General features: G+C 49.2%; 1 protein-coding gene across 1 annotated transcript in view; it reads left to right on the top strand.

The window, feature by feature from the left end:
* The first annotated feature begins 15,826 nt into the window (after positions 1 to 15,826).
* The window catches only part of LOC146862729 (uncharacterized), a 536,839-nt gene continuing 527,007 nt past the window's right edge, over positions 15,827 to 25,658 (top strand). Inside the window, exon 1 of the mRNA XM_085641987.1 lies at positions 15,827 to 15,920. Within this exon, the coding sequence (XP_085498113.1) occupies positions 15,878 to 15,920 (43 nt within the window). The 5' untranslated portion in view covers positions 15,827 to 15,877. The remainder of the gene's footprint in view (positions 15,921 to 25,658) is intronic.

The following is a 25,658-nucleotide window of genomic DNA, read 5'->3' as shown; positions in this document are numbered from 1 at the left end:
TCTTTTTAGTTGTAGGGGTGCAGTCGAGTGAAGAATATTCTGCAATGAGCCAGTACAGTGGTTAGTGAGGTCTTGTACAGCTAGCATATTGTCTGGGGGTATTTGGATATTATGGCTGAGGAATATCAATTTGGCCAGACTGATATTTCTTGTATTTCTTTTTCACATTTTTGGTTTGAGTACTTTTTTTTTTTAAACTTTGTTTATTGGCATTTTCCGATACAACATTAATACAGTTACAGTGTGTGGAAGCCATTATCGTGGCAGCATATAAAAAACAGTGGTACAGTACATAGGTTAAGTTTAGATAGTCCGACAGTCTATATGGGCAGGAGTGACAAACAGAATGACGCAGTGTCCTCACTAGTGGTCAGTCTCTGGAGCTTGCGGCTCGTAATTCTCTATTTGGTGGTTGGTTTGCGATGAAGTGGCACCATCTTCCGTGTCAGCTGTGGTTGCTCTGAGAAGATATCCAGTGAGGGATTCTTAGACATCACAGGGTCGTGAACGGGGGGGTAGTAACTCAGCGTAAATGTTATTTTGCTCCTGACAATAAGTTAGATCAGCCAACCAGTCTTTGAATTTGGGCGCTCTGCCCCTCCCCCATCTGCAGGCAATTTTGCGCTTCGCCACAAGTAGGCCAATCGCCCAAAAGTTTTTGACTCTACCTTTGTGTCCTGGGAGGTATCCCAGGAGGCCCATTTCCGGTGTGAGATCAATCTGCTCTCCTATCATGTCTCCCAGGACCTTACCCACTTCAGACCAGTATGGCGCTATTAACCTGCAGTCCCATGCTACGTGAAAAAAACCCGCCCCCTCCTATTTGCAGCGGTCACATCTATCATTGTCTCGCAGTTCGAGCCTGTGCAGCCGGACTGAGGTATAATACATTCTGTGGAGGAATTTGAAGTGAATAATTCCAAACCTGCTGCTAGCAGTGATGCGTTCAGTTTGTTGACAACAGTACCCCCAGGACTCCTCCGTTATGGGATGTCCCAGTTCCGCTTCCCACCCCTGTTTTGCTTTCAGAGTATTGTGCGTCCTCCCCAACGACACTTTATATATGCGGGATAAGGCGTGTGGTGCCCCAGTCTGTAGCGTTTGTTGCAATGGGAGCAGTGTGGGGGGTTCCGCTGGGAATGCAGGAGTAGCAGCCCTAACAGCTTGTTGCAATCGTATATATAGGAATCGGTCCATGGTGGAGGGGGCAGTGCCGCCTAAAAATTGAGCCACACATTTTGAACTGTCCCTGGTGGTACATATCTCCCCAGGTATTTATGCCCAGTTTAAGAAGCATGCACTTGCAGATCCCTTCTCGCGTGACAGGGAGATTGTGCTTATCAAATAGGGGGGAGTAGCGGGGAATATAACATGGGAACCTGGGACCGCTTTGTGATGGAGCGCCACACATTATTAGTGCAAGCCACAGTGGATCTCTTTCCCCCTGCTGTTTTGTCATCTACGCCTAGGAGTCCCACACAAGATAGTGGCTGCATGAGCCTTTGCTCCACCGCCAAATGTGTCATAAAGGGCGGAGGCTCGAGCCAGTATGCGGCGAAATGCACCTGACCGCTTTGATAATAAAGTTCCGGATCGGACGCTTCAAACCCGCCCCGGGTGAATGGCAATGTAAGGGTGCACTATTTAATCCGGAGTTGTTTCCCACCTGACGCTAGGCGATTAAGTTGGCTTTTCAGCCTAGTGAAGAAGGGGCGTCCAGGGAAAAAAGGGATATTTGTGAGCAAGTATAGAAACTTGGGCATGATAACCATTTTCATTAAAGCTATTCGGCCTGCTAAAGAGAGAGGGAGAGCTATCCACCTATTAACCAGGTCTTCTACCTTAGCAAGAGTAACCCCATAATTAGCTCGCATTAGTTCTTCCCTTTCCCTGATGATAGTGATTCCCAGATATCGGACCTCATCGTCGCACCACTGCAGCGGGTAGTCCATGTGGATCTGATTGGTACTAGTCGTGAGCGGCATGACTTGAGATTTTCCCCAGTTTATAGTGATTCCCGAGAAGGCCTCAAACACTATTATTTCGCGTATCATGGCATTTAATCCTTCAGCAGGGTCTTGCACGTATAGCGTAATGTCATTCTCGTATAGCGAAATGAGAACAGGTCTTGTGGGATAGTCTAGTGCATACTGTTTATGGAGCTGGTGCAACATGGCCGCCAGTGGTTCCATGGCTATCGCGAATAGCAGGGGTGAAATGAGACATCCCTGCTGCGTGCCCCTAGTGATGCGGAAGGCTGGGGATCATGCACCATTCAGTTGCAATGAGGCACATGGCTGATTGTATAACAATGTAATCCACATGAGAAATCCAGAGGGAATCCCATGTGTGTCTGTTTAATCTGGCTTTCCAAGCATGCTATCGTTGCGCGAATGTCTTTGAGGATTCCCCCCGCCTTGGCCATGCAGTGTCCCTTTACGGTGACCTTTAGCACTTCCCATACAGTGACTAGGGACAGAACTGAGCCTACATTAGTGTTCAGAAATCTTTCAAGTGTCTCCCCCAGTTCTGATTGGAATACCGCATCTAGGAGTGCCATGGGTTGTAGACTCCATTGCTTGGATTTGGGCGCCATGCCCTGGAGGGTCAGTGACATAATCACAGGGAAGTGGTCTGAGTATGTACGAGCTAAATGTCGAGAGGAGAGCGTACGCAGCGCAGTGTCTTGGGAGACGAGCCACATGTCTAATCTTGACCAGTTATTGTGTACTGCTGAGTGGAATGTGCCTTCGCGTTGACCCGGGTGTTGGTGGTGCCATACATCTACTAACAGTTTGTCAACAACTATTTGCTGGAGTTGGCGCTGCGCTTTGGAGTAGTGGTGTGGCAGTGGGTGTGACTGGTCATGTGGTGGACACAACGTTAAGTTGAATTCCCCTCCCCATATAAGGTGGGTCGAGCCTATACTCACAATGCGGGCCCATAGAGTGGTGTAATAATCCTCGTCGTCAACATTGGGGCCATAACTACACACCAACGTGACGGAGGCCGATGCCAGCCTTCCCCATGCTATGCAATATCTCGCCAGTGGGTCAAGTGTAAAGCCCTCTTCAATGTACGGCACTGTTTTTTTAATTAGGATAGCTGCCCCTCTGGAAAAGGCAGAGTACGAGGAGCAGTATCTATATGAGGCCCATCTTGAGGCAAACTGGGATTGATTTGTGGGAAGGGTATGTGTCTCCTGCAGCATAGCTATACTGACATGATGTCTGTCTAAATAGGCTAGGATGTGCCGCTTCTTTCTCGGGTCTCCCAGTCCTCGAACATTCCAGGTTAGGAGGCTCATGCCCGCTACAGTGGTGGTCCTCTGTTCCTCACTTGCCATTACTCAATTTCCAGCAAATATGTGGTCGGAATATGCCTGTACTGATGACTGCAGGTGGGCACCACCCACGTGATCTGAGTGTTTGGACTGCCACAAAATTGCCCTCTTTTGGTCCCCAACATACCCCCCACAACGGCATCCCCAACTGGCCGTGCATGTTTCCCTCACTTACAATCCCTCCCCATACATCAGAAAACAATGGAAGCATTTGGGCCACAACATCTCTATTACAACAGTTCTTTGTCCATATAGTGTTTTGACGAGGTGGCTTTGAAAGAGAATAACATATAAGCCATAGCATACTGTCCCATGCAAAACCTATAACTGATTCTTCGTAATCTACAGTTTCTTTAGTGGCCCTTAAATGCAAATCCCCCACAATTAAACAACTAAAACATTATTGTAAGAATACAATCTCCATTATTGGAGAGGAGGGGTGCACCCTTAGAGACGTGTGTCCTAGAGGGCGTAACAGCTCCCCCTGCACTGTAAGCGTGTTAGAAATGGGATTTCTGGTTGGCTAGGGCTTGCGCCAAAGCCAGGCAGGAACCACCACTCTAGTCAGGGCAAGGAAGTTACACGCCAAAGATAACCCCTGCTCACCCCCTTGGTAGCTTGGCACGAGCAGTCAGGCTTATCCCGGAGGCAATGTGTAAAGCGTCTGCGCACGCACCTAGCAACAACACCCAAGGCCCACCACAAAAGAAACTCCACACAAGGTTATATATAAAAATAGCCTTTGTATTATACCAAACACATTAGATAATAAATACACACTTTACAATGTGCCACTGGCGCAGGCAGAATTTACAGGGGAATTATCTACATGGGACAGGGCCTCATGGACCACTGTCAGGAATAAGCACTTTTAGAACTAGCACGTTGTAGAATTAGTACTTTGTAGGAATAACACTTTAGAACATAGCACGTATAATCACTGTAGCACCAATTAGAAAATGTAGAGCACAACCAGTAACCACTGGTAACAGGTAAGTACCACCTACGCAACCCTAACCACCTTAGGAAAATATTACGCAGGGAACCATGGACTCACTAGTATCACTATCCTAGGTAACACAACCTCCTAGGTATAAAAATACATCTAGAGGGATACACAAAGCATTGCATAAATCACATTAGGCAATAATTACAAATAGCGCACAGATCACCTAGACCTGTCCCCTAGGCCAACCTGGCCTCTCAGGGGCTCAAACGCCCTTTGTCTAGCAGAGTCAGGGCTAGCTGCGAATGCATCAACGCACAGGGTGCAGGGTGCAGGGCACCACCTAAACGTTGCAGCTGTCCACTAAGTGCTGGGCAGCTGGAAAATAAGCCTGGGCTCTCAATGGCCCTTTCAACACATATGCCCTGCGTTGGAGCCTCTCCGGGCTCTGAGAAAAATAGTACCCCCAAACGTTGGAGCCCGCAAGCTCTAAAACAAATATGCCCCCAAAAGTGCTGCCGCTGCCCACTGTCATGCGGGGCAGCGGGAGGGAGAAATACGCACGGCGCCTCGTTGCAGCTGCCCATTGCGAGACGGGGCAGCTGTAAAATTCTGTGAGTCCCGATCCGGGGACTCAACTGCCCTTTCGTTGGAGTGGCCCACTGTCATCCGGGGCCGCTCTACCTCAAGGAATGCCCCCGACGTTGGAGCGACCACCCTAACAAGGGGGGGGGGCGCCCTGGAAATGGGCCGGGCTTGGACCGGCACCAACCGTAACCCCTACGGAGCTCCCCTAGCCCTTCCAGACTTACCGGTCTTGCTTTGGGGGACTCCGCTCCGTCATCTCCTCGTCCGCTGGCCCGGTTGGTATGAGGCGGTGCTCCCCACGAGCACGGGAGCGCGGGTAGGCTCCCGCCGGCTTCTCGACGACGCCGGTCTCCCTTCACCCAGGCCCCCTCCTGGGACCCGGGACTTGGATGCGGCGCTTCTCCTCTCCGGCGGGGTAGGCTCCCGCCCACCGTCCCGACTACTCGCTTCCTCTTCTCTTAGTTACAAGAGCACGGGGTAGGCTCCTGTCCGCTTCCTGTTTTAGATCCCGCCCACGTCCTCACACAGGTTGCCTGGCTTCCTGTTTCGGACCGGGCTGCAGCGGTGATTTTTCATCTTCTCTTCACCGAAGCGCGGGGTGGGCTCCCGCCTTCGGTTTGAAGTTTAAGATATGATGAAATAAGCAGGGTGGGCACCCGCCAACGAGCACCACAATGCGGGGTGGGCACCCTCTATAAAATACGGGCAAACAGCGGGGGAATCCCTACGTCGGGGGTTCCCTTGTAAATTATTGCAGCTCAGCGCTGCTGACACAACGAAGGTGCTCTTCAGTAAAAGCGCTTCTCGGCCAGGGAAGACACAGCGCTCCTCCCAGGCAAGGCCCAGGAACAAAGTCTTCTAGGAGGCAGGGGGGCAAGGGCTGGACCCAGGGGCCAGCTCACAGGGCCCTCCAGGCAGGGAGGCAGTCCCAGTGGCGGTCTCTCCTGGCGCCCAGCAGCAGCAGCAGGCCCCCCCAGTTAGGATCAGCAGAGAACATTTTGTAAGGGGTCACAGCCCCTTTTTATACACATGTTACCTTTGTTTCAAGGTGCAGGGGAGGGGCGAACCAGTTGCAACTGGTTCTTGAGCACTTTGTTTTGCTCAGCCCCTCTCCCTATTCACAGAACAGGCCAGGGTCATCAGTCGCACCACAGGGGGCGGAGCCAGCATTGTGTGGGGAAAGGCCAGCCCTATTCAGGTCCCAGGTGTACTCCTCCCACCCATCTGGCTGCTGATCTCCCCATTCACCACTGGGTGACTCCTCCTGACTCTGGGGATTCCCTAGCCCATCACATGACCTCAGCCAGCCAATCGCCAGACAAGGCACTCATCTCACACTGCACACAGAAATGCCAACTTCTAGAAGTGGTACAAAAGGGGGTGGTGATGGACGGAGCATCAGAACCAATCAAACACTCACACCCAGTCTACAGATCTGGGTTTGATCCATCACCGTTCTTTAGCCCACTCTGCCACCCCAGTTCAGACATGGCCATATGCAAATCAGTCTGACCCTGTGCCTCATGGGAACAGTCCAGCCGGAACTGCCAAGCCATGCCTTCCCTGGACCGGAAACAAGCTTCCTAGGACCGGTTTCTGGCATTTCAGCCGTCTTCAGCCAGGCTTGCTTGAACCCAGTGGCAAAGTGAGCAAGGGACTCACGTCTGAGCATACCCTGCCAACTTATGGCGAACAAAGCGGTACAAAAGGGGGTGGTGATGGACGGAGCATCAGAACCAATCAAACACTCACACCCAGTCAACAGATCTGGGTTTGATCCATCACCGTTCTTTAGCCCACTCTGCCACCCCAGTTCAGACATGGCCATATGCAAATCAGTCTGACCCTGTGCCTCATGGGAACAGTCCAGCCCGAACTGCCAAGCCATGCCTTCCCTGGACCGGAAACAAGCTTCCTAGGACCGGTTTCTGGCATTTCAGCCGTCTTCAGCGAGGCTTGCTTGAACCCAGTGGCAAAGTGAGCAAGGGACTCACGTCTGAGCATACCCTGCCAACTTATGGCGAACAAAGCGGTACAAAAGGGGGTGGTGATGGACGGAGCATCAGAACCAATCAAACACTCACACCCAGTCAACAGATCTGGGTTTGATCCATCACCGTTCTTTAGCCCACTCTGCCACCCCAGTTCAGACATGGCCATATGCAAATCAGTCTGACCCTGTGCCTCATGGGAACAGTCCAGCCCGAACTGCCAAGCCATGCCTTCCCTGGACCGGAAACAAGCTTCCTAGGACCGGTTTCTGGCATTTCAGCCGTCTTCAGCCAGGCTTGCTTGAACCCAGTGGCAAAGTGAGCAAGGGACTCACATCTGAGCATACCCTGCCAACTTATGGCGAACAAAGCGGTACGAAAGGGGGTGGTGATGGACGGAGCATCAGAACCAATCAAACACTCACACCCAGTCTACAGATCTGGGTTTGATCCATCACCGTTCTTTAGCCCACTCTGCCACCTCAGTTCCGACATGGCCATATGCAAATCAGTCTGACCCTGTGCCTCATGGGAACAGTCCAGCCCGAACTGCCAAGCCATGCCTTCCCTGGACCGGAAACAAGCTTCCTAGGACCGGTTTCTGGCATTTCAGCCGTCTTCAGCCAGGCTTGCTTGAACCCAGTAGCAAAGTGAGCAAGGGACTCACGTCTGAGCATACCCTGCCAACTTATGGCGAACAAAGCGGTACGAAAGGGGGTGGTGATGGACGGAGCATCAGAACCAATCAAACACTCACACCCAGTCAACAGATCTGGGTTTGATCCATCACCGTTCTTTAGCCCACTCTGCCACCCAAGTTCAGACATGGCCATATGCAAATCAGTCTGACCCTGTGCCTCATGGGAACAGTCCAGCCCGAACTGCCAAGCCATGCCTTCCCTGGACCGGAAACAAGCTTCCTAGGACCGGTTTCTGGCATTTCAGCAGTCTTCAGCCAGGCTTGCTTGAACCCAGTGGCAAAGTGAGCAAGGGACTCACGTCTGAGCATACCCTGCCAACTTATGGCGAACAAAGCGGTACAAAAGGGGGTGGTGATGGACGGGGCATCAGAACCAATCAAACACTCACACCCAGTCAACAGATCTGGGTTTGATCTATCACCGTTCTTTAGCCCACTCTGCCACCCCAGTTCAGACATGGCCATATGCAAATCAGTCTGAACCTGTGCCTCATGGGAACAGTCCAGCCCGAACTGCCAAGCCATGCCTTCCCTGGACCGGAAACAAGCTTCCTAGGACCGGTTTCTGGCATTTCAGCCGTCTTCAGCCAGGCTTGCTTGAACCCAGTGGCAAAGTGAGCAAGGGACTCACGTCTGAGCATACCCTGCCAACTAATGGCGAACAAAGCGGTACAAAAGGGGGTGGTGATGGACGGAGCATCAGAACCAATCAAACACTCACACCCAGTCAACAGATCTGGGTTTGATCCATCACCGTTCTTTAGCCCACTCTGCCACCCCAGTTCAGACATGGCCATATGCAAATCAGTCTGACCCTGTGCCTCATGGGAACAGTCCAGCCCGAACTGCCAAGCCATGCCTTCCCTGGACCGGAAACAAGCTTCCTAGGACCGGTTTCTGGCATTTCAGCCGTCTTCAGCCAGGCTTGCTTGAACCCAGTGGCAAAGGGAGCAAGGGACTCACGTCTGAGCATACCCTGCCAACTTATGGCGAACAAAGCGGTACAAAAGGGGGTGGTGATGGACGGAGCATCAGAACCAATCAAACACTCATACCCAGTCAACAGATCTGGGTTTGATCCATCACCGTTCTTTAGCCCACTCTGCCACCCCAGTTCAGACATGGCCATATGCAAATCAGTCTGACCTTGTGCCTCATGGGAACAGTCCAGCCCGAACTGCCAAGCCATGCCTTCCCTGGACCGGAAACAAGCTTCCTAGGACCGGTTTCTGGCATTTCAGCCGTCTTCAGCCAGGCTTGCTTGAACCCAGTGGCAAAGTGAGCAAGGGACTCACGTCTGAGCATACCCTACCAACTGATGGCGAACAAAGCGGTACAAAAGGGGGTGGTGATGGACGGAGCACTTCCACACTAGGTATTTTGACGCCGCACGCATCATCGCGCAGCATTTCAGCACACGAGTCCGCACATACCAAACTCGCACCTGCACTCCCCACGCATCAGGAACTACCAGGGACACATACATTCCCCCATGCATTCCAATGGGAGGGCAGGCCAACCTCACTACACGCATGCACTTTACCCTGGGACACAGTGGTAAAGTGCGCACAAGTCAAAAATCACTAACACCAGGTCACACTAGAAAGCAAAAAGTTTTAGGGGTGAACCTGCCTGAAGGGCCAAGTCCAACAAAGCGCGTGCAGTAAGGGCCCCCGTATTACAATGTTAATGCCCCTCAGGGTACCCTCTTCCTGTACATAAAGTGGTATTAGGCCGGGAGGTTATACTGTGTGTACAGTGGATGTTACCTGTGTGTTGTAAGAAACTGCAACATGGATAGCAATGACCCCAATCCTTGCAAGCTCCGATCAGCATGTCCGCCCACCCTTGGTTCAGTCTTCATCGTGTTGTGTTGGGCTGGATCCCCTGCCCGGCGGGGAACGCTATGCTCTTTTTTCAACCAATACTGTCTTTTTGAAAAAATCCGCCGCTTGTTGTGGAGTGTTGCAGATGTGTTGCAGTCCGTTGTGCGTGATTTGCAGCCGTGCGGGATACAACGTGACGTTCTCCACTCCCTCCTGCTGAAGCTTCTTTATTATGGGAGCAAACTTCTTCCGTGCTTCTTGAACGTTAAGTGTAAAATCCGGATATAATGAGATGGCATTGTTTTCAAAGTCGACTTCTCTTAGCTCTCTTGCCTTGCACAAAGCAGCATCTAGGTCGCGATAGTTGAGTAACCTCGCAACTATGGGCCGAGGTGGCGCTTCAGGCTGGGGCTTCGGCGGCAGGGTGCGATGCGCTCTTTCAACGATGAGCATTGTGGAGAAGTCCTCTTGACCAAAGCAAGTGGTGAGTAGGCGTTCCACATAGTCCTCCAGTCTCCCAGTGTTGGCGGTCTCGGGGACGCCTGTAATGCGAATGTTATTACACCGTGAGCGGGCTTCAATGTCCTAATTTTTTGGCCGCAATGATCTTGAGTAATTTGTTGACGTCTCTGAGTTGCCCAGCTGTTTGCGTGTGTTCATCTTCAAGCGTTGAGATCCGACTCTCAGCCTCCTGGATCCTGCCATCCTGCTTTTCGATCTTCTGGGTGATCTGGTCCATTCTGGCTCACATGGAGTCCATTTTCCCCTCGATCGAGGCAAAACTGGTTTTCATTATGTGAAGTAGCGTTTTCAGGTCCACCTCTTCAGTACTCTGGCTTGACTGACTTGCGCCGTCTTGCTCCAACTCCAGTAGTTGTCCCCGCGGCGTTCTGCGGGTATCAAAGTTGAGTTTAGATTGTTTGCCGTCAGGCTTCCCCATAGTGCTGAGCAGATGGGCTAGAGGCTGTTTCTCCCAATCTCCTCCGCAACTGTTCTACCCTGAACCGTTACCTTCCTCAGTGCAATGAGAGCGAATCAGTTTCCGCTAGGCCGTCACAAGTTGTCGATGGCGCTCAGATCTAGGGCTGTGTGCTGGGCGTCCCTTCCCTGCTGATCGTCGTGTTGCTATGGCAAGCACTCCCACTCTACTGGCCTTCAGCGCAGTGGCTATGGCATGCGTACGTCCCTGTTGTGGGAGCTGACTCTGCTGGTGCAACAAGCTTGCGTGTGTTGGGTGGGACCGCTGGCCCCTGCCGTTGTCGCCCTCCGCTGGTGCGCCGTGCCCTCCAGTCCTCCTGTAGTTCGACTTCCTCTCCGGGGCCTACAGTACTGTGGGGCCAGGTCAGGCCCAGCAGTCTCTTGACAGTGGTGACTCACAGCTCCAGCTGGTGTCCGCGCAGGTCACGCTCATGCAGCAATGTGGTGCAGGGACCAGAAGGTCAGCGGCAGCCCCCCCGGGGATCGCGCACCAGTTCTGCAGATGGATAAGAGGTGGTACCGCAGTATGCCCTGCAAAAGTTTTGGAGCGATCGCGGCCCACCCAGAATATGTAGCGTGGTATGGGCCCCACCTCTGCGTTATGGACACTGCAGAATCGCTGGTCTCTGGGCAGCCCATCGTTGGGAGAAGCGCACCGTGGAGCCCGCAGCAATGAGGCAGGAGGGGTCAGTTCAGTCCGCCGATTGTCCGATGTCAGAGGTCCCTAGCGCCCCATCTAGTGAGTCCCTGGGTCGCTCTTAGTCCAGCAGTACTTAGTTCATGAAGTGGAGGGGCCTCCCCAGGTGGGGTCGTGCAGGTCGCAGGGACAGCGCTCCGAGTCTATACAAATGCCTGTAGCGGGTCGCGGCTGATTCAAGCCGTCCCGCGCGGCGGCAGCTGTGCTTCCAAGCTAGTCCCAGGCCTGACTCTCCGCGCCGGTCTCCCCTCCTTCCAGTATACGAGTAGATGGGTGTAGCACAGCTTGTCCTCCACCCCGTTGTGCTCTTCTGCGCCACAATAGCCCTCATGCGAGACTTACCGATGCCTGGGATGCATGCACGTTTTCCCCCCAGCAGTGCACTAGGCCTCAGTCCCGGGCTTTAGGGCCTGTCACCCGTCACAGGACGATCGCTGGATTGTGCGTGGTGTGCGGCCTGGCTCTGTCTGCTATTCACGCCAGAGTAGTGCTTATCTCCCCATGCATCAATCGGGGTATCTCCCACAGCGTTGTCAGCGAGAGTTCAGTGAAGAGCGCGCCGATCAGAGTTTTCGGCTCCCACTGAGGCCCAGTCTCTGCAGCGTGTCCAGGCCTCAGCATGCAGAACGCTCTGTGTTGGCCACAATCACCGTCTACTCTCAGCGGGGTTCCCTCGTCTCCAGGTTTGCCGTTGATGTCGCGAGTTTGCTCCTGCAGTCTCCCCGGCCGATATGCTGTGCTTTTGGGCAATCTTAGCCCCCGGGCTTAGGATAAATGATGAATATTAGCTCCAGGGCAGCGGAGTCTCACTAAGGTGTGGCCATCTTGGATGCACGCCCCCTAGTGTCCATCTTGGTTTGAGTACTTGTGTAGTAATAGATCTAAAGGGTATAGAGATGAGGAATGTGATGCGATGATGGCCAGACCAGTCACATGAGAGGATAGATTCAAGTTGGATAGAATAGTCATTAGCGATGATAAGATCTAAGATTGAACCCTTGTAATGTGTGAGGCTGTCACAGATTTGTGTCAAGTTGAGGTCAGTAAGAAATGATTTGAGGCTGTTAACTATAGGGTCATTGAGATCATTCAAGTGGACTATAGGGTCATTGAGATCATTCAAGTGGAGGTTGAAATCGCCAAGGAAGATTATGATGCGATCAGTGTCTATGTATCCAATTAGGGATAGGAGTGTTTGAAAGAAATATGGGGAATCAATAATTGGGGCATTCACATTAAGCAATAGTATTCTCTTTCCTGGCACTATGATGTAACGACCATCCAGAAAAATGGCATAGGGATCAAAGGGCAGGCTTTTATGTAACAACACGCAAACAACATACAAGTAGGTATGAAGTATCTCTGGTGGCCACATGAGGAAGCTAAAGTGTGGAAATTCCCAGAAGGTAGACGTGTCTCCTGTAGGAAGGCGATCTGTGTGCCATGTTGGGTGAAATTCTGCAAGACGGGCTTGAATGAATGCAAACCTACTAAAACAAACATTCGAACAACTGTCACCTGCGCCCCCACCTACACCAGGCAACAACAAGCCTAGTGAATCTCTTTATTGGTGCCTGAAGAAGCAGAAAGCCCTTGAAATTCCCAAGGTGGTTTTCATCTTGGGGGGACAGGGGAATGCTGCGCTGAACAGGCCCTAGTTACTGAATGGTCTGGAGGAGGGGAAGATAGTAATAGGTTCACATAGTTATCATCAGGGGTATGTGATTCAGGGTGTTGTCGTGTGCAGAGCCTCAGAGTGTTTTACGTGAACTGTTCAGGGGCAGGTCCAGGGAGCAGGAAGCCATGGTCCATGACTATCTGGGGGTGTTAATCTGAAGTGGTGAGTAGGTGTTCTACAAGTAGGTCAAGCCAGCCTGTGTCGGTGGATTCCACAGTGCCGAGAATGCGGACTTTGTTGCGGTGGCTGCATGCTTCTAAGTCCTTGTTTTTGATGGCTACTGTTTTGAGTAGGCATTCCAGCTTTTTCAGCCATTTAGCAGTCGTTGCTGCCCCATCCTCCAAACCCAATATGTGCTCCTCTGTGCAATCAAGTCGAGTGTTTGGCAGCCCAATCGTCCCCCCATGCAGTCTAGGCTGCTGGCAATGATATCAAAAAGGACATTGATGGAGAGGAAGCCTGAGCGTAGCTCTGCCATGATTGTGTCAGTGCCGGTCTGCACTCCGGATCCGAAACCCCCGGCTGCCCCACCCCCATCTCCAGGATGGCCCCGACCTATCAGACATTCTGGGCCACTCGAATGACAGCTTGGTCTGCTTGGGGTCGCTTCGCACCATGTCTGTGACAGGCCCATCGGCAAAGAGTCGTGGGCGACAAGGCTGGTTTAGTCAATGGAGATTCAGCGCCACTGTCCACAAAGTGTTCCATCCCATATGGTGCGTGAAGGGGAAACAGCCTTTACCACGAAGCATTTTCTACGCATTACGTTTACAACGATACACTTACCTCGTAAACGTCTTCACAACGCGTAATGCTTCAACGACCATCTTCACCACGCAAGCAACGTCATCACGGAACAACGTCATCCGAATCCGAAAAAAAGCATCAGTCCGTTTTCAGTGTCGGCGGAGACCTGCAGAAAAAGGAAAAAAAAAAGAAGAAAGGGGGCTTGCGGGGGTCTCCCCCCCAAAAAAGAAAAAGCGGAGTAAAGGTAAAAACGAGGTAACGGCAAAGCGTGGAAAACACATTCCGTTGTAACGCATGCGTGGTAAAGGCACGCGTTGCAACGGAATGCGTAGTAACGACATATATTCGCGTGAAGGGAGGACCCCGTCAGATGTTGCTGCTAGCCAGCGTTAGCAGGAAGAGTGAGAGCTGAGTCTGGCCAGTAGCAGGCAGACGGACCAAGTTGTGCGGCGCCTCTGTCAGTTAGATAGAGCCCATGCGGCAGCTACCAGGAGCGCAGTTCGGACTGGCGGGCGCGCCTGGAAGGCCCGAGTAATAGAGACACAGTGGCGCAGTGGCAAATGCAAGGTTCCTGGGCAGGTCCTGGAGCACAAGCAGGGTCAGCCTCCACTCAAGACAATCCCTGCTGGAGCCGAGGCATCTTACCGGCAGGTGATGTGCGCAGTGGGCCCTACAACCCGGTCAGTCTTCCAGGAGCAGGGTGTCAGGTGTCTCTGTACCGCTGTATTAGGGTGCCATCATTTAGCACGACGGCGTCTATGGGTCTGGTCCTATGTGCAGCACAGCCCACAGATGTCACGTCGGAATGGCTCCCCACAGTGTTTTCGCGGGCGGGGAGAGAAATGCTGATAGGAGCATCTCGGACAGCTCAGCGAGGCCCAACGGTCTTGTGCCTCAGGCTCACCTGCGGCCCCTGTAACCTCCAGGTCTCCGAGGTATGGTCTGGGCCACTGGTTGCTGTGTGCCAATGGAGCCCATTAATTGCTCCAGAAAACCCCAAACCGCTAAATCGCTGGTAGGGAATGGCTGAGGTTGTGGGAGGGCACCCCTGATGTTTAAGGATGCAGATTGCGGCCCATTCCCAATGTGCTGGGCCGGGTTTACCAGAGCTTCAATGCTACATGGCCACGCACCCGGTGTGGAGCCTTTTGTGGTGTTTTCATTGTGTTACTCTGTGTGTGTGTTTCACAAATACTTTACACATTGCCTCTCTAAATAAGCCTGTCTGCTCTGTGCCAAGCTACCAGAGGGTGAGCAGGGCTATATTTTAATGTATATCTAGCATACCCTGATTAGGATTGTGGTTCCTGCTTGGCCAGGGTTCATAACTCTGCTAACCAGAAACCCAATTTCTAACTGTAATTAAAACATTATTATATTCATGCCATTAGTTATGGGAACATTCCAAGTTAAACTTATCATGTGACCCTTTAAATGCAGATTTCATAAAATAACATACACTTGCATTTGGGGGCTCGGGACTGACCTGAAAATGTTAAGAAGGTAACTTCTGAAACGGAAACTGTCTTTCAGGATTCGATTGCTCACCAACAGGTTTATCTGTGTGCTTTTTTTGCCCCAAGGGTAATAGGAAAACTGTGGTTTATTTACAGTCCATCAGCACATACAGACATCTTTTGGAAGAAGTTGTATAATGTTGAGTCCTTTTACCTCTACATTGGCGTCGTCTTCAGCAGTTACATGTAAGATGATGACCATGATGCAAAGTACAGTATGTATTAAATAATTTGCATTATGTAAAAGTTGTAAAAAGTCGTAAGTCCACGAACAACGTCAGCTCCTGAATTGTACTACAGTAGTCAGAGTCAACCGAAGGTATAGAATTTTTTGCTAGCGGACAAGAAGTGGGTGCATAGGTGTCTCTTGCATTTAAGAATGACTGTTCATTGCAGATTTTGGTTCTCTTATAGGGTCTATTTTTCATAGTCCCGTGGCATTATAACTCATTCCGTTTCCCAGAGGAGTCTTAAAGCAGCTTTATACCTTCTCCATTAAGGAAAACCTTTATAAACAAAGGCTAGCTCATTCTTTTAAGTCCATGGCAGAGAAGGTGGGTGGTTATTTTGCCTGTTCTGTGAAGCTCATGAGTGTTTTTTTTTAACAAGTTCCTCCTCTGAACACCATGTGATTACAAAAACATAAGTAGAATTGCAGTTTAGGCCGTGGGCCTTGCTTCTTCGAATAAGTGAAGCTCATAGAGGAAATTGGGCTTTTCTGGATGTTGCAAGCCTGTTTCAGAAAAAGCGTAATGCTAAAAAAAACACAGGGACGCTGAAGAAAACACTCCCACACGGAAGCACGTTTAGCATTTCTTCACTTCAGATGGCAATCTTCTGAAATATTTCCAACCTGAAGCAGCACCATGGCTGCCCCTCTCACTCTCCTGCTGCTGACAGCACTCTGCGGTGAGTAGCCGCACGCGTTTTGTGATGGCAGAGCGTTTATGTTTGTAGTGCTTGTTCTGAAAGTGCTGCCCGTTTATAGAGAAGTTTAGATTATGTGACAGAAATGTAATGAGCCTGTCCTCCGGGTATTTCCAGGTCTTTCAATTTGGGGTTTCCGAGTGGATTCCTGTGGCCATCGGAATGATCTTCTTAGTCCTCACTGTTTATTCCACCCTTCCAGTCAAACCTACTTATTTTTCTTCCTTTTCATGCTCCTTTGCCCATCATCCATCATACTGAACCCTATTAACAATCCGCGGAACCGGTAATCAATAACGCAAATTTAAAACAAAGGTCTTGGTCCTAGTTACAAAACTTAGTTCGAACCAATTTTAGAATTTGCTCTTTTGGCAACATATGCACTTTTGGGTTGAACAAGACTCTTATTATTTTAACCTTATTAAGTTCCAGATTATTCAATTTGAATATCTTCTAAAGGGTCCTTAGTCTACAGCCAATTGGTGTTCTCTTCTCTCAAACCTAAGTACCCTAAGTAACTACCATCACTCGTATACAGCACCCCCCTCACAAAATGGAAAGTGCATAGAATGCCTATTCGAGAACCCTATAGGGCTCTAGATTTGAGAAGAGAGAAAAAAGTGAAGGAAATGGAGTGATATGGTAAGAAGGGACGAAAAGCAGATGGGTCAAAGAGGCGAGAAGCCAAGCAGACGTGGCAGAAAAGGAATGACTGACTGTGGCTGATGTTCTTCGGCTGCCACCTTGGCCGTGCTCAGGGAACAACGCTCAGTGCACTATGAATGCTGGGCATTTGATAGACGTTCAAAGCACTTGGAATACTTTACTCAAGTCACTGACAAACTAACATCTTATAATGATCCAGGGTAGATTTTAAAAATATAGCTTGTTTTATGTTTTAAACTTTTGACACAAAGATTTGAGAAAAAGTGCTTAAATAAATGAAATCAAAATTGCATTGTTTGTATATTTGCATACTGACTGTGAATTGGACTGCGTAATGCACATATGAATTGTGAATTCTGTATAGTGACACTGAAAATAAATTTGTTTTGTACTCTGAGTCTGTGTTGGACCTACGGCACTAGCTTTCACTTGTGGTGTGTTACTGCTGTTTACTTGAGGTCCTAGCAGTTAATTGTCCTCTGCATTGGGTACAGATGCTGAGCTGTATATCTTGGTACTAACAGTGCTATAGGTGTCTATTTTACTGATGATCAGTTGGAGTGTACATTGAGGTGTTAGGAGTTAATTGGGGTGCACTGGAGATGATTCAAGTGAGTTGAGTTTTGTACTGAGGATGCTGACTCCATGAGAGCATTAGAGGTGTTGGTTATGTATTAATGTGCTTCTGTTCTCTCAATGAACTGGGAATCAGGATGAGGGTCTAGCAGTTTACCACTGTGCATTTGGGGAAATGGTGGCATGTCATTGTGGTATTAGCAGGCTACTGTGTTCCATTCTTATTGGTAGCTCGATATTTTATTGGGCGTGTTTAGAGTTGTGTTAGAAATTGGGTTCTAGGCTGACTGGTGCATGAGCCCTAGTCAAATAGCAACCACAACCTAGTCAGGGCAAGAGGAAGGCAAAACCTAAATTAATTTGCGCTCACCCCCTGGTAGCTTGGTATAGAGCAGTCAGGCTTGTCTTTTGAGGCAATGTGTAAAGTATTTGCACAACACTTCAAACAGAAAAAACAGTAAAAACACCACACAGAAAGATTCCACAACAGGTTAGAAAAATAGCTCTTAATCTAATAAATAAAACGAGACCAAAATGACAAAGATCCAATAAGTAGAATTGATATATGAATTTTTAAAGAATAAACTGTAAAATAGCACTTAGAAGCAATAACGTTTATGTGGGATATCTGGTCAACTCATACGGGGACAAAGTCAAAGGTTCAGGCTGACCGTGATTCAGCACGGGCTGGATACAGGGATTCACTGAGGTCCTCTGAACAAAAGTTCCTTAATCCTGGCTGCAGTGACGTCGAAGATGCGGGGTGCAGCCGAAGCGATGTGTTGGTGTTGATCCACGCAGTGGCGACAGTACGTTGGTCCGGATCCGTGCAGCAGCAGCGACGGGTTTGCTCCGATGAGCAGTAAGCTGTGATCCGGAGATTCGACATCAAGACAGCCATTCAGAAGTTGCGAGGACCTTGCGCTGAGACAAAAGGTGATTCCGAAGGCGATGTGCCAGTGCCGATTCTTGCAGCAGAGGCGATGCTCCGGTTCCGATCCATACAGCAGAGGCAATGTGTCAGTTTTGAGCTGCACAGAAGCGGCAATGCGTCAGTTCAACAGCGGTTGCGTCTGTTCTGCTGGAACAAACACCTTAGGCCCGCTTCCAAGGGTCCAGGACTGGGGGACACCACTTGGTAGGGTAGACTCACAGATGGCAAAGTCCAGGTGAAGAAGCAGGGTGGTTGGAAGTCTTATGTCCCTGAAACTTCAGATCAGGAGGCCAGCCAGCTAGCCCTTGGAGTCACTCTGGGTTCAAGAGATGCAGATCCAGTCCTTCTGACCCAGGCCGGGGACCAGCAGGCAGCAGGGCAGCCCAGCAAGGCAGGAGACCAGCAAAGTAGCAGTCCAGCAGTGACAGTCCTTTCAGCAGCACAACAGTTCTTCTTCCTGGCAGAGTCTTCACAGGTCCAGAAGTGTACTGGAGTGATGGTGTCAGAGGTCCGGTATTTATACCCAGTTGGGCCTTTGAAGTGGGGGAGACTTCAAAGACTGTTATTTGAAGTGCACTGAGGTCATCCCTTCCTGTCCTGGCTCCAGACTCACTACCGGGTGGTATGCAGTCCTTTGTGTGGGGACGGGACACAGCCTATTCAGGTGTAAGTTAGGCTCGGTCCAGCTTTTCTCTTAAATCCGTGCAACATGGCCCATCAAGTCAATCAATCAAACAATCATGGGTTTGTTAAGCGCAGCTACTCACCCGAAAGTGTCTCAAAGCGCTGGGGGCGGAGGGGCACGCCGTTCCTGAATGCTCATGGAGATTCGTCGAAAAGGCCAGGTCCTGTGGCCCTTCAAAACCCTCCAGGGTCCGTGCAGCTCCTGGATGCTCACAATGATTCATCAAAGAGCCAGGTATTGAAGTCCTTCAAGAACTTGGAGAGAGTTGGTGTTTGGCAGAGGTGGAGAGGGAGGATGTTCCATTCCTTGGCTGTGTGGAAGGAGAAGGAGCGGCCTCCTGTTCTGGTCTTTATGATGCACGGCACCGTCACAAGGGAGAGCTGGGCTGAGCGGGGGGATCATTGTGGTGCGTGGATGGAGAGGGTTTGGTTCATGTAGGTGGGACCGGTGTTGTGGAGGGCTTTGTGGACGTGGGTGAGAAGTTTGAAGGTGATTCTCCTCTTTACGGGGAACCAGTGTAGTTCCCGCAGGCATTGGGTGATGTGGCAGTGGCACAATAGGTTGAGGACTAGTCTGGTGTAGGCATTCTGGACGTTTGCGGGTGAGGTTCTTGTTGATCCCAGCGTAGAGTGCTTTGCCGTAGTCCAGTCTGCTGCTGATGAGGACGTGGGTGAAGGTTTTTCTGTGTTTGAGGGGAATCCAGTTGAAGGTCTTATGTAGGAGACTGAGGGTGTGGAAACGGGATGAGGTGACGGCATTGATTTGGCTGTCCATATTGAGTTCAGAGTCGAGGATGATTCTGAGGTTGCGTGCGTGGTCCGTGGGTGGGTTCCCGAGGGCGGGGACCACCAGGTGTCGTTCCAGGCATGGGGGTTTGGGCCTATGATGAGTACTTTGGTTTGTCCGTGTTAAGTTGTAGGCAGCTGTTCTTCATCCACCTGGCGACTGCTTCCATTTCTTCTTGAACATTGTGCCTGGAGATGTTGGGTTTGTTGGCTAGAGAGAGGATGAGTTGAGTGTCGTCTGCGTACAATACGATGTCGAGTCCGTGTGATCTGATGATGAATGCCAGCGGGGCCATGTAGATTTTGAACATGGTGGGGCTGATGGAGGATCCTTGGGGGTCTCCGCAGGTGGCTGGTTTGGGATCAGGGTGCGGTGTGAGACTGTGTTGAAGGCCGCGGAGAGGTCTGGGAGGTTAAGGGTCTGTAATGACAAATTTAGATCTCCCCTGGACCAAGGAATGTACCGTCACTTTCCCAGGGAGAGAATATCAGTTCCAAACTTATGGAATATAACATATACACAGCACTTCCTAAGGTGGGCAAACTTTCAACACTCCCCCAAAGGCAAGGCAAGAAAACAATATAACATATGAGTAATTTACACATCACTTGCCAGGATTAGACCAACTTCCTATAACACAATTACCTGCTAGAAGGGAATTCACCCATCCTACTACAACAGAATACTTAGCCAAGAAGAGTCCACACCTCCTGCTACAAGGAAAAGACGAATTGGTATATCTGGGATGTATTTATTAGTAAATAGCACCACACAGTAAGCCAAATGCACCTAACATAGCAGACTCTAACATATCAATAGTATGATTGAAACACAATCAATATAAGAATCAGAAATAAGAAGGAAAGGAGAGAATCAGTAAAGAATCAAGAGACAGTTAGTAGCAGAGACACCTCACCTAATGCTCCATCAGTTCACCCCACTTTGTTCAAGGGGAGTCCATTGCTTGAACCGGGCAAAAGCTCAGAGGTGACACCACTTTCCGTGACAACACGTCTGCTCCACGGATGAACTTCCACCAGGCCAGTGTAGACTCCCCTTTTTAATACACATTCAAACACAGCGAAGCTTCTAGCAAACTCCGCCCCCTAGTTCTCATGAGAGCCCGTACCAGCCTGCTTCAAGGTCAGAGCAACGGTTGATCAGGCCCTTGCTATGACTACAAGTCAAACCATGTACATTCCTCTGATAAGAACCAGTTCTCTCTAGTCAGTAAAATGCGAAAAACAAGAAAAAAGAGCAGACCATGCCCTCCCCACTTTGCAGCTTCGTGCTGGCACAGAAAATGGCTTCAGAGTTAGTTAAGCCATGCACACAAAGGCCCAAAGCAGGATGGAATTGAAAAGCAAGATGACATGAGACCATGTCAAAGGAGCATCTATAATACTCATCCACACAACTTACAAGCACCACTGTGCACACAGAAAAGTTTGAAGCAAGGTAAAGTCAGAAGGCAGAATGACATTAGACCACATCAAAGCCAATAGGTCAAAGTCATAATTCACCTAACCCAAATAACATTATACACTTAATCCCTCAGTATACAACATTGAGCACATGTGTGCACCACCACCCTCAAGACTGCACCTCAACATCCCATACCTTCTATTCTTGAAAAGACTATTCCACTAAAAGACAGAACACACTTAAGTCAGTACAGAATGGTGGTGGTTGAGGGTCATCATAGGATGTCAGACCACAAAAGTGGCTGATTCACTACATTGCCACAGTCTCTCCTCTGTTGAGTAGGGAGCGGATGTCGGCTGTCGGAGCGATAAAGGCAGTTTCGGTCCTGTGGTTCTTCCTGAAGCCTGATTGGGAGGAGTCGAGGATGTGGTTTTCGTCAATGAAGGAGGCGAGTTGGCTATTGACAGCGTTTTCCATGACTTTCGCCTGGTACGGAAGTAAGGAGATCGGTGTGAAATTCTTGAGGTAGGTGGGGTCCACCGAGGGTTTTTTCAGGAGAGGGTTGATCTTGGCAGGTTTCCAGTCATCGGGGAAGGAGGCGGTCTCGAAGGAGTGGTTGATGATTCTTTGCAGCTCGGGGCGATGACGTCTTCGGTTCTGTGGTACATATGGTGGGGAGAGGGGTCCATGAGGTCCCCGGAGTGGGTGGTCTTCATAGTCTTTAGAGTGTCTTTGATGCTGCGGGCGGTCAAGCTGTCCAGGGAGCGGAGAGTGTCGGTTCCTTGTGGATGTTGTTGTCGTCAAAGTTGTCATAGATGGTCCTGATTTTATGATAATAGTAGGCGCTAATTCTGTCACAGAAGTCCTGGGATGGTAGTATGTCGGCAGTCTCACTGTTGGGTTGGGTGAACTCTTTGATGATGCCGTAGAGTTATTTGCTGTTGTGTGCGAGGGTGGAGATTCTGCCCTGGAGTGCTTTCTTCCTTGAGCGTCAGATGAGTCTGTGGTGGGCGGTGGTGGCTGCTTTGTAGTTGTCAAGGTCTGCTGGGGTTTTGGATTTCCTCCATAGATTTTCGAGGCGTCTGCAGGTTTGTCTAGATTTTCGGAGTTTGGCGGAGAACCAGCTGGCTTTCTTGGCATTAGGGTTGGAGGATTTCTTGAAGGGGGTGATGGTGTAGGCGCAGTCTGTGATCCATTTGTGTAGGGTACGGGCGGCAGCAGTAGGGTCGTCATCTGTGGTGGTGGGAGCGGCGCTGCTGAGGGAGGCGTTGAGCTGGTCGTTGGAATTCTTGCTCCAATTCCTACATTGGAGCTGGGGAGTGTGTCTGCGGGAGATGTTTGCTTTGAAGGTGAAGTGGACACAGCGATGGTCCGAGTTCAGAGGTGTGGCTGAAGGTGATGGAGTCTTCTGCTGTGTAGATGGGGTCAAGAGCGTGTCCTGCTGAGTGCTTTGGTTCCGGTACGATCTGTTTAAGTCTGATGATGTAGGGATCTTGGCAGTTGTCGAGGTGGAAGTTGAGGTCTCCAAGCAAGGTGTAGTCGGTGGAGGTGATGACATGCGGGGTGATGATGTCGGTGATGGAGTCGGAGTAAAATGCGCGGGGTCTGGTGGGTCTGTAGATGAGAGTGCCTCGGAGGGTAGCCTGTATCTTGAAGTGGAGGTGTTCCATTAGGTCTGTTGACCCGTCAGTGTAGGTGCTCAGATGGAGGTTGGCCTTGTGGGCGATGGCGATGCCTCCATCGGGGTGATTTGGGAGGTTCTTCCGGGTGATTGCGATGTCTAGTCCCGAGGTTTCGGTAAGTCAAGTCAAAACTAAGCTCCCTTTGTGTGTTGGTGTCTAGGGGGACAACACAACCACCCCAGACTGACTAGAGACAGGCAGCAGGCACCAAATGGCTAAAGCAAGAAAATGCCAACTTTCTAAAAGTGACATTTCCCGAAGTGTAACTTAAAGTCTGACTTCACCATAAACTAGGATTCCAGAGACACCAGACTTGGGGGCCTGATCTCTTCTCAGTTAGTAATGACACTTATAAAATGTAATAAGGTATCCCAATGATATCCAATGGGAGAGATAGGCCTTGCTGTAGTGAAAAAAGACTTTGGGATTTTTTCAATACTAGGAGATGTAAAACTTAAAGGTAATTGTCCTACCTTTTAAATACATTGCACCCTGCCCTCTGGGTTGTCCTGGACCTACTTCAGGGGTGACTTATATGTATAAAAATGTATATATATACAAAAAAGGAAGGTTTGGGCCTGGCCTGGCAAAAGGTTTTTTTTGCCAGGTAGGAATGGCAGTTTAAAACCACACACACACACGCTGCAATCGCAGGCCTGCAACATGTTTAAAGGACTACTTAAGTGGGAGGTACAATCAGTGCTACACACCCACAAGTAGCATTTAATTTACAGTCTGTGGGCACATGTAGTGCCACTTTACTAGGGACTTATAAGTTAATTAAATATGCCAATTGGGGATAAACCAATGTTATCATGTTTAGGGGAGAGACCACAAGCACTTTAGCACTAGTTAGCAGTGGTAAAGTGCACAGAGTCCTAAAGCCAGCCAAAACAAGTTCAGAAAAGTGGAGGGGGTGGGCAAAAAGTAGCGGGGAAACCACCCTAAGTCTGTCAGGTCTAAAAAAGTTGAAAGTAGCATATCGGATTGTGTATGTAAGTACTGGCAGTGCATGTGGTTGTCCTTCAGTTGCTGTAGGTGTGTAACAGTGTGTTTGCAGGGTTTCAAAGGGTATGAACAGGATCTTGGATGGGTAGCATTATAAAGTACTTCACATGGTAAGTGCTGGTTATTGACAGGTTGGATTCCTGCCTGTATATTGCAGTCATGCTGAATGTCAGCTATCGACATATCGTTCGACTACTGGTGGTATCCATGTTGAGTGCTACATCTTAACATGTTCTTAAACTGCTAACAGTATATATTTGGGCTGATTATGAGTACTGTTTATTGAAATGTTGATGGGCTATTCGCAATATTTAGTAGTCCGGGTTGAGTGCTGATTATACATTTGTTCTGGCTAGCAGCAGATTACAGGCATTGGCTAGTAAAACAACTAAAGACAAATTAGTTGAGACAGTACAGCCTTAAAGGCTTATTCTGACGTATAGTATCCAACATCAAACTATCAGAAAAATTGTCAATAAAAACTGGGCACTAGTAAGAAAGGATCCTGTGCTGGGGGACCAACTAACAAGGTCCCCCAATTTAACATTCAGAAAAGCCCGCTCGATGAGCAACTCATTGGTCACTAGTAGTCCTGAAGTGTTTTCCAATACTACTTGGTTGACGGTTAGCAGAGGCTTTATCAAGTGTGCAGTCTGTAAAGCATGCAAACATGGAGTGAGCAAGACACACCGTTTAGGAGCAGGCCAATTAAGATTGACAAGAAACTAACCTGCAAAACGGAGTTTGCAGTGTATGTGCTGGAGTATCCTTTGCGCCTGCGCTACGTGGGCAGCACGAGGCTGCAGGTCCACAAGAGGCTACTCCAGCACATACGGGCAATCAACAATGGGGATACGTCGTATCCTGTTGCCCGTCATTTTGATGAATTGCCTGCTAAAAAATCATCTGAGTTGCGTTACTTTGTGGTGAACTCGATTCCACCGTTGAGGAGATGTGAAGATCGTGAAGCTCTTTTGAGAAAACTGGAAACTAAATACATTTTAGAAATGGATACAAAAACACCGAATGGGTAAATTCCAGCGAGGATTTTTATACGCATTTGTAAAATGTTATTTCCTCATCTGCTAATTAGAATGTACCCATATTTCCATGCTGCTGCTTCTTTATGATATGTTTTTAGATTAACTGTTTTATATAGTCTGCACAATTTTGCACATTAGGATTTTATAGGCATTTTTTAATGTGACACTCTTTATGTATTAGCACTTTATTGTAAGACCTGGTTCATAGGGCTCAGTGCCCACTTGGGCTTTATTGTGTGTGGTTTTCTTAGGGTACTGTAACACTGTATACAGTTTACCATTGTGCAATATGACATTTAATACTGAGATCTTCAATGCTGCTACATCGATTATGATGGGAAAAGGTTAATATTTAGACTTTTTTTTATGGTTCATGCATTTTATAACAACTGTACATATATTTATAATTATGTATTTATATGTGTTATTTCAGTTGAGTATCTCCTTTAATTGGCATCCTTTTTAATGAAGGCGTCATTTTGTCTCGGTTTTACCAGATATTTATTACCAGGTTAAACAGAGAATCTAAGTGATATTTATATTTACATTATTACTTTGCATCCTTTTGCACATTGTCAGCTAACAAGAGCTGCTAGGTTAAAAACAAATTGCGACACCAATATGTTTTTTCCATGTCTATGATGAAGCGCAGGTTTGTTTGAGCACTGTCACTTTAAAATGAGGGGAGTGTACCTGGTAATGTGTCATGTGATCAAGGTCCCACGAGGACCGAAACGTGTATTGACGGCGGTGCTGCACATACAATAAAGAAAAGAGCACTGCACTTTTGGGTTCGCTTCGTCTTTTCTATGATTGGATGTCAAAGACGAGTTTACAAGATATATATATATATATATATTCACTGAAAAAACCATGGGTTTCACACACGTTATAGTTAGGAATTAGCATTTAAAA

The sequence above is a fragment of the Triturus cristatus genome, chromosome 2_2 (genome assembly GCF_964204655.1).
Source record: "Triturus cristatus chromosome 2_2, aTriCri1.1, whole genome shotgun sequence".
Taxonomy (NCBI): domain Eukaryota; kingdom Metazoa; phylum Chordata; class Amphibia; order Caudata; family Salamandridae; genus Triturus; species Triturus cristatus.
The sequence above is the reverse complement of the archived record's forward strand: the minus strand, read 5'-3'. Positions and strand labels throughout refer to the sequence as shown.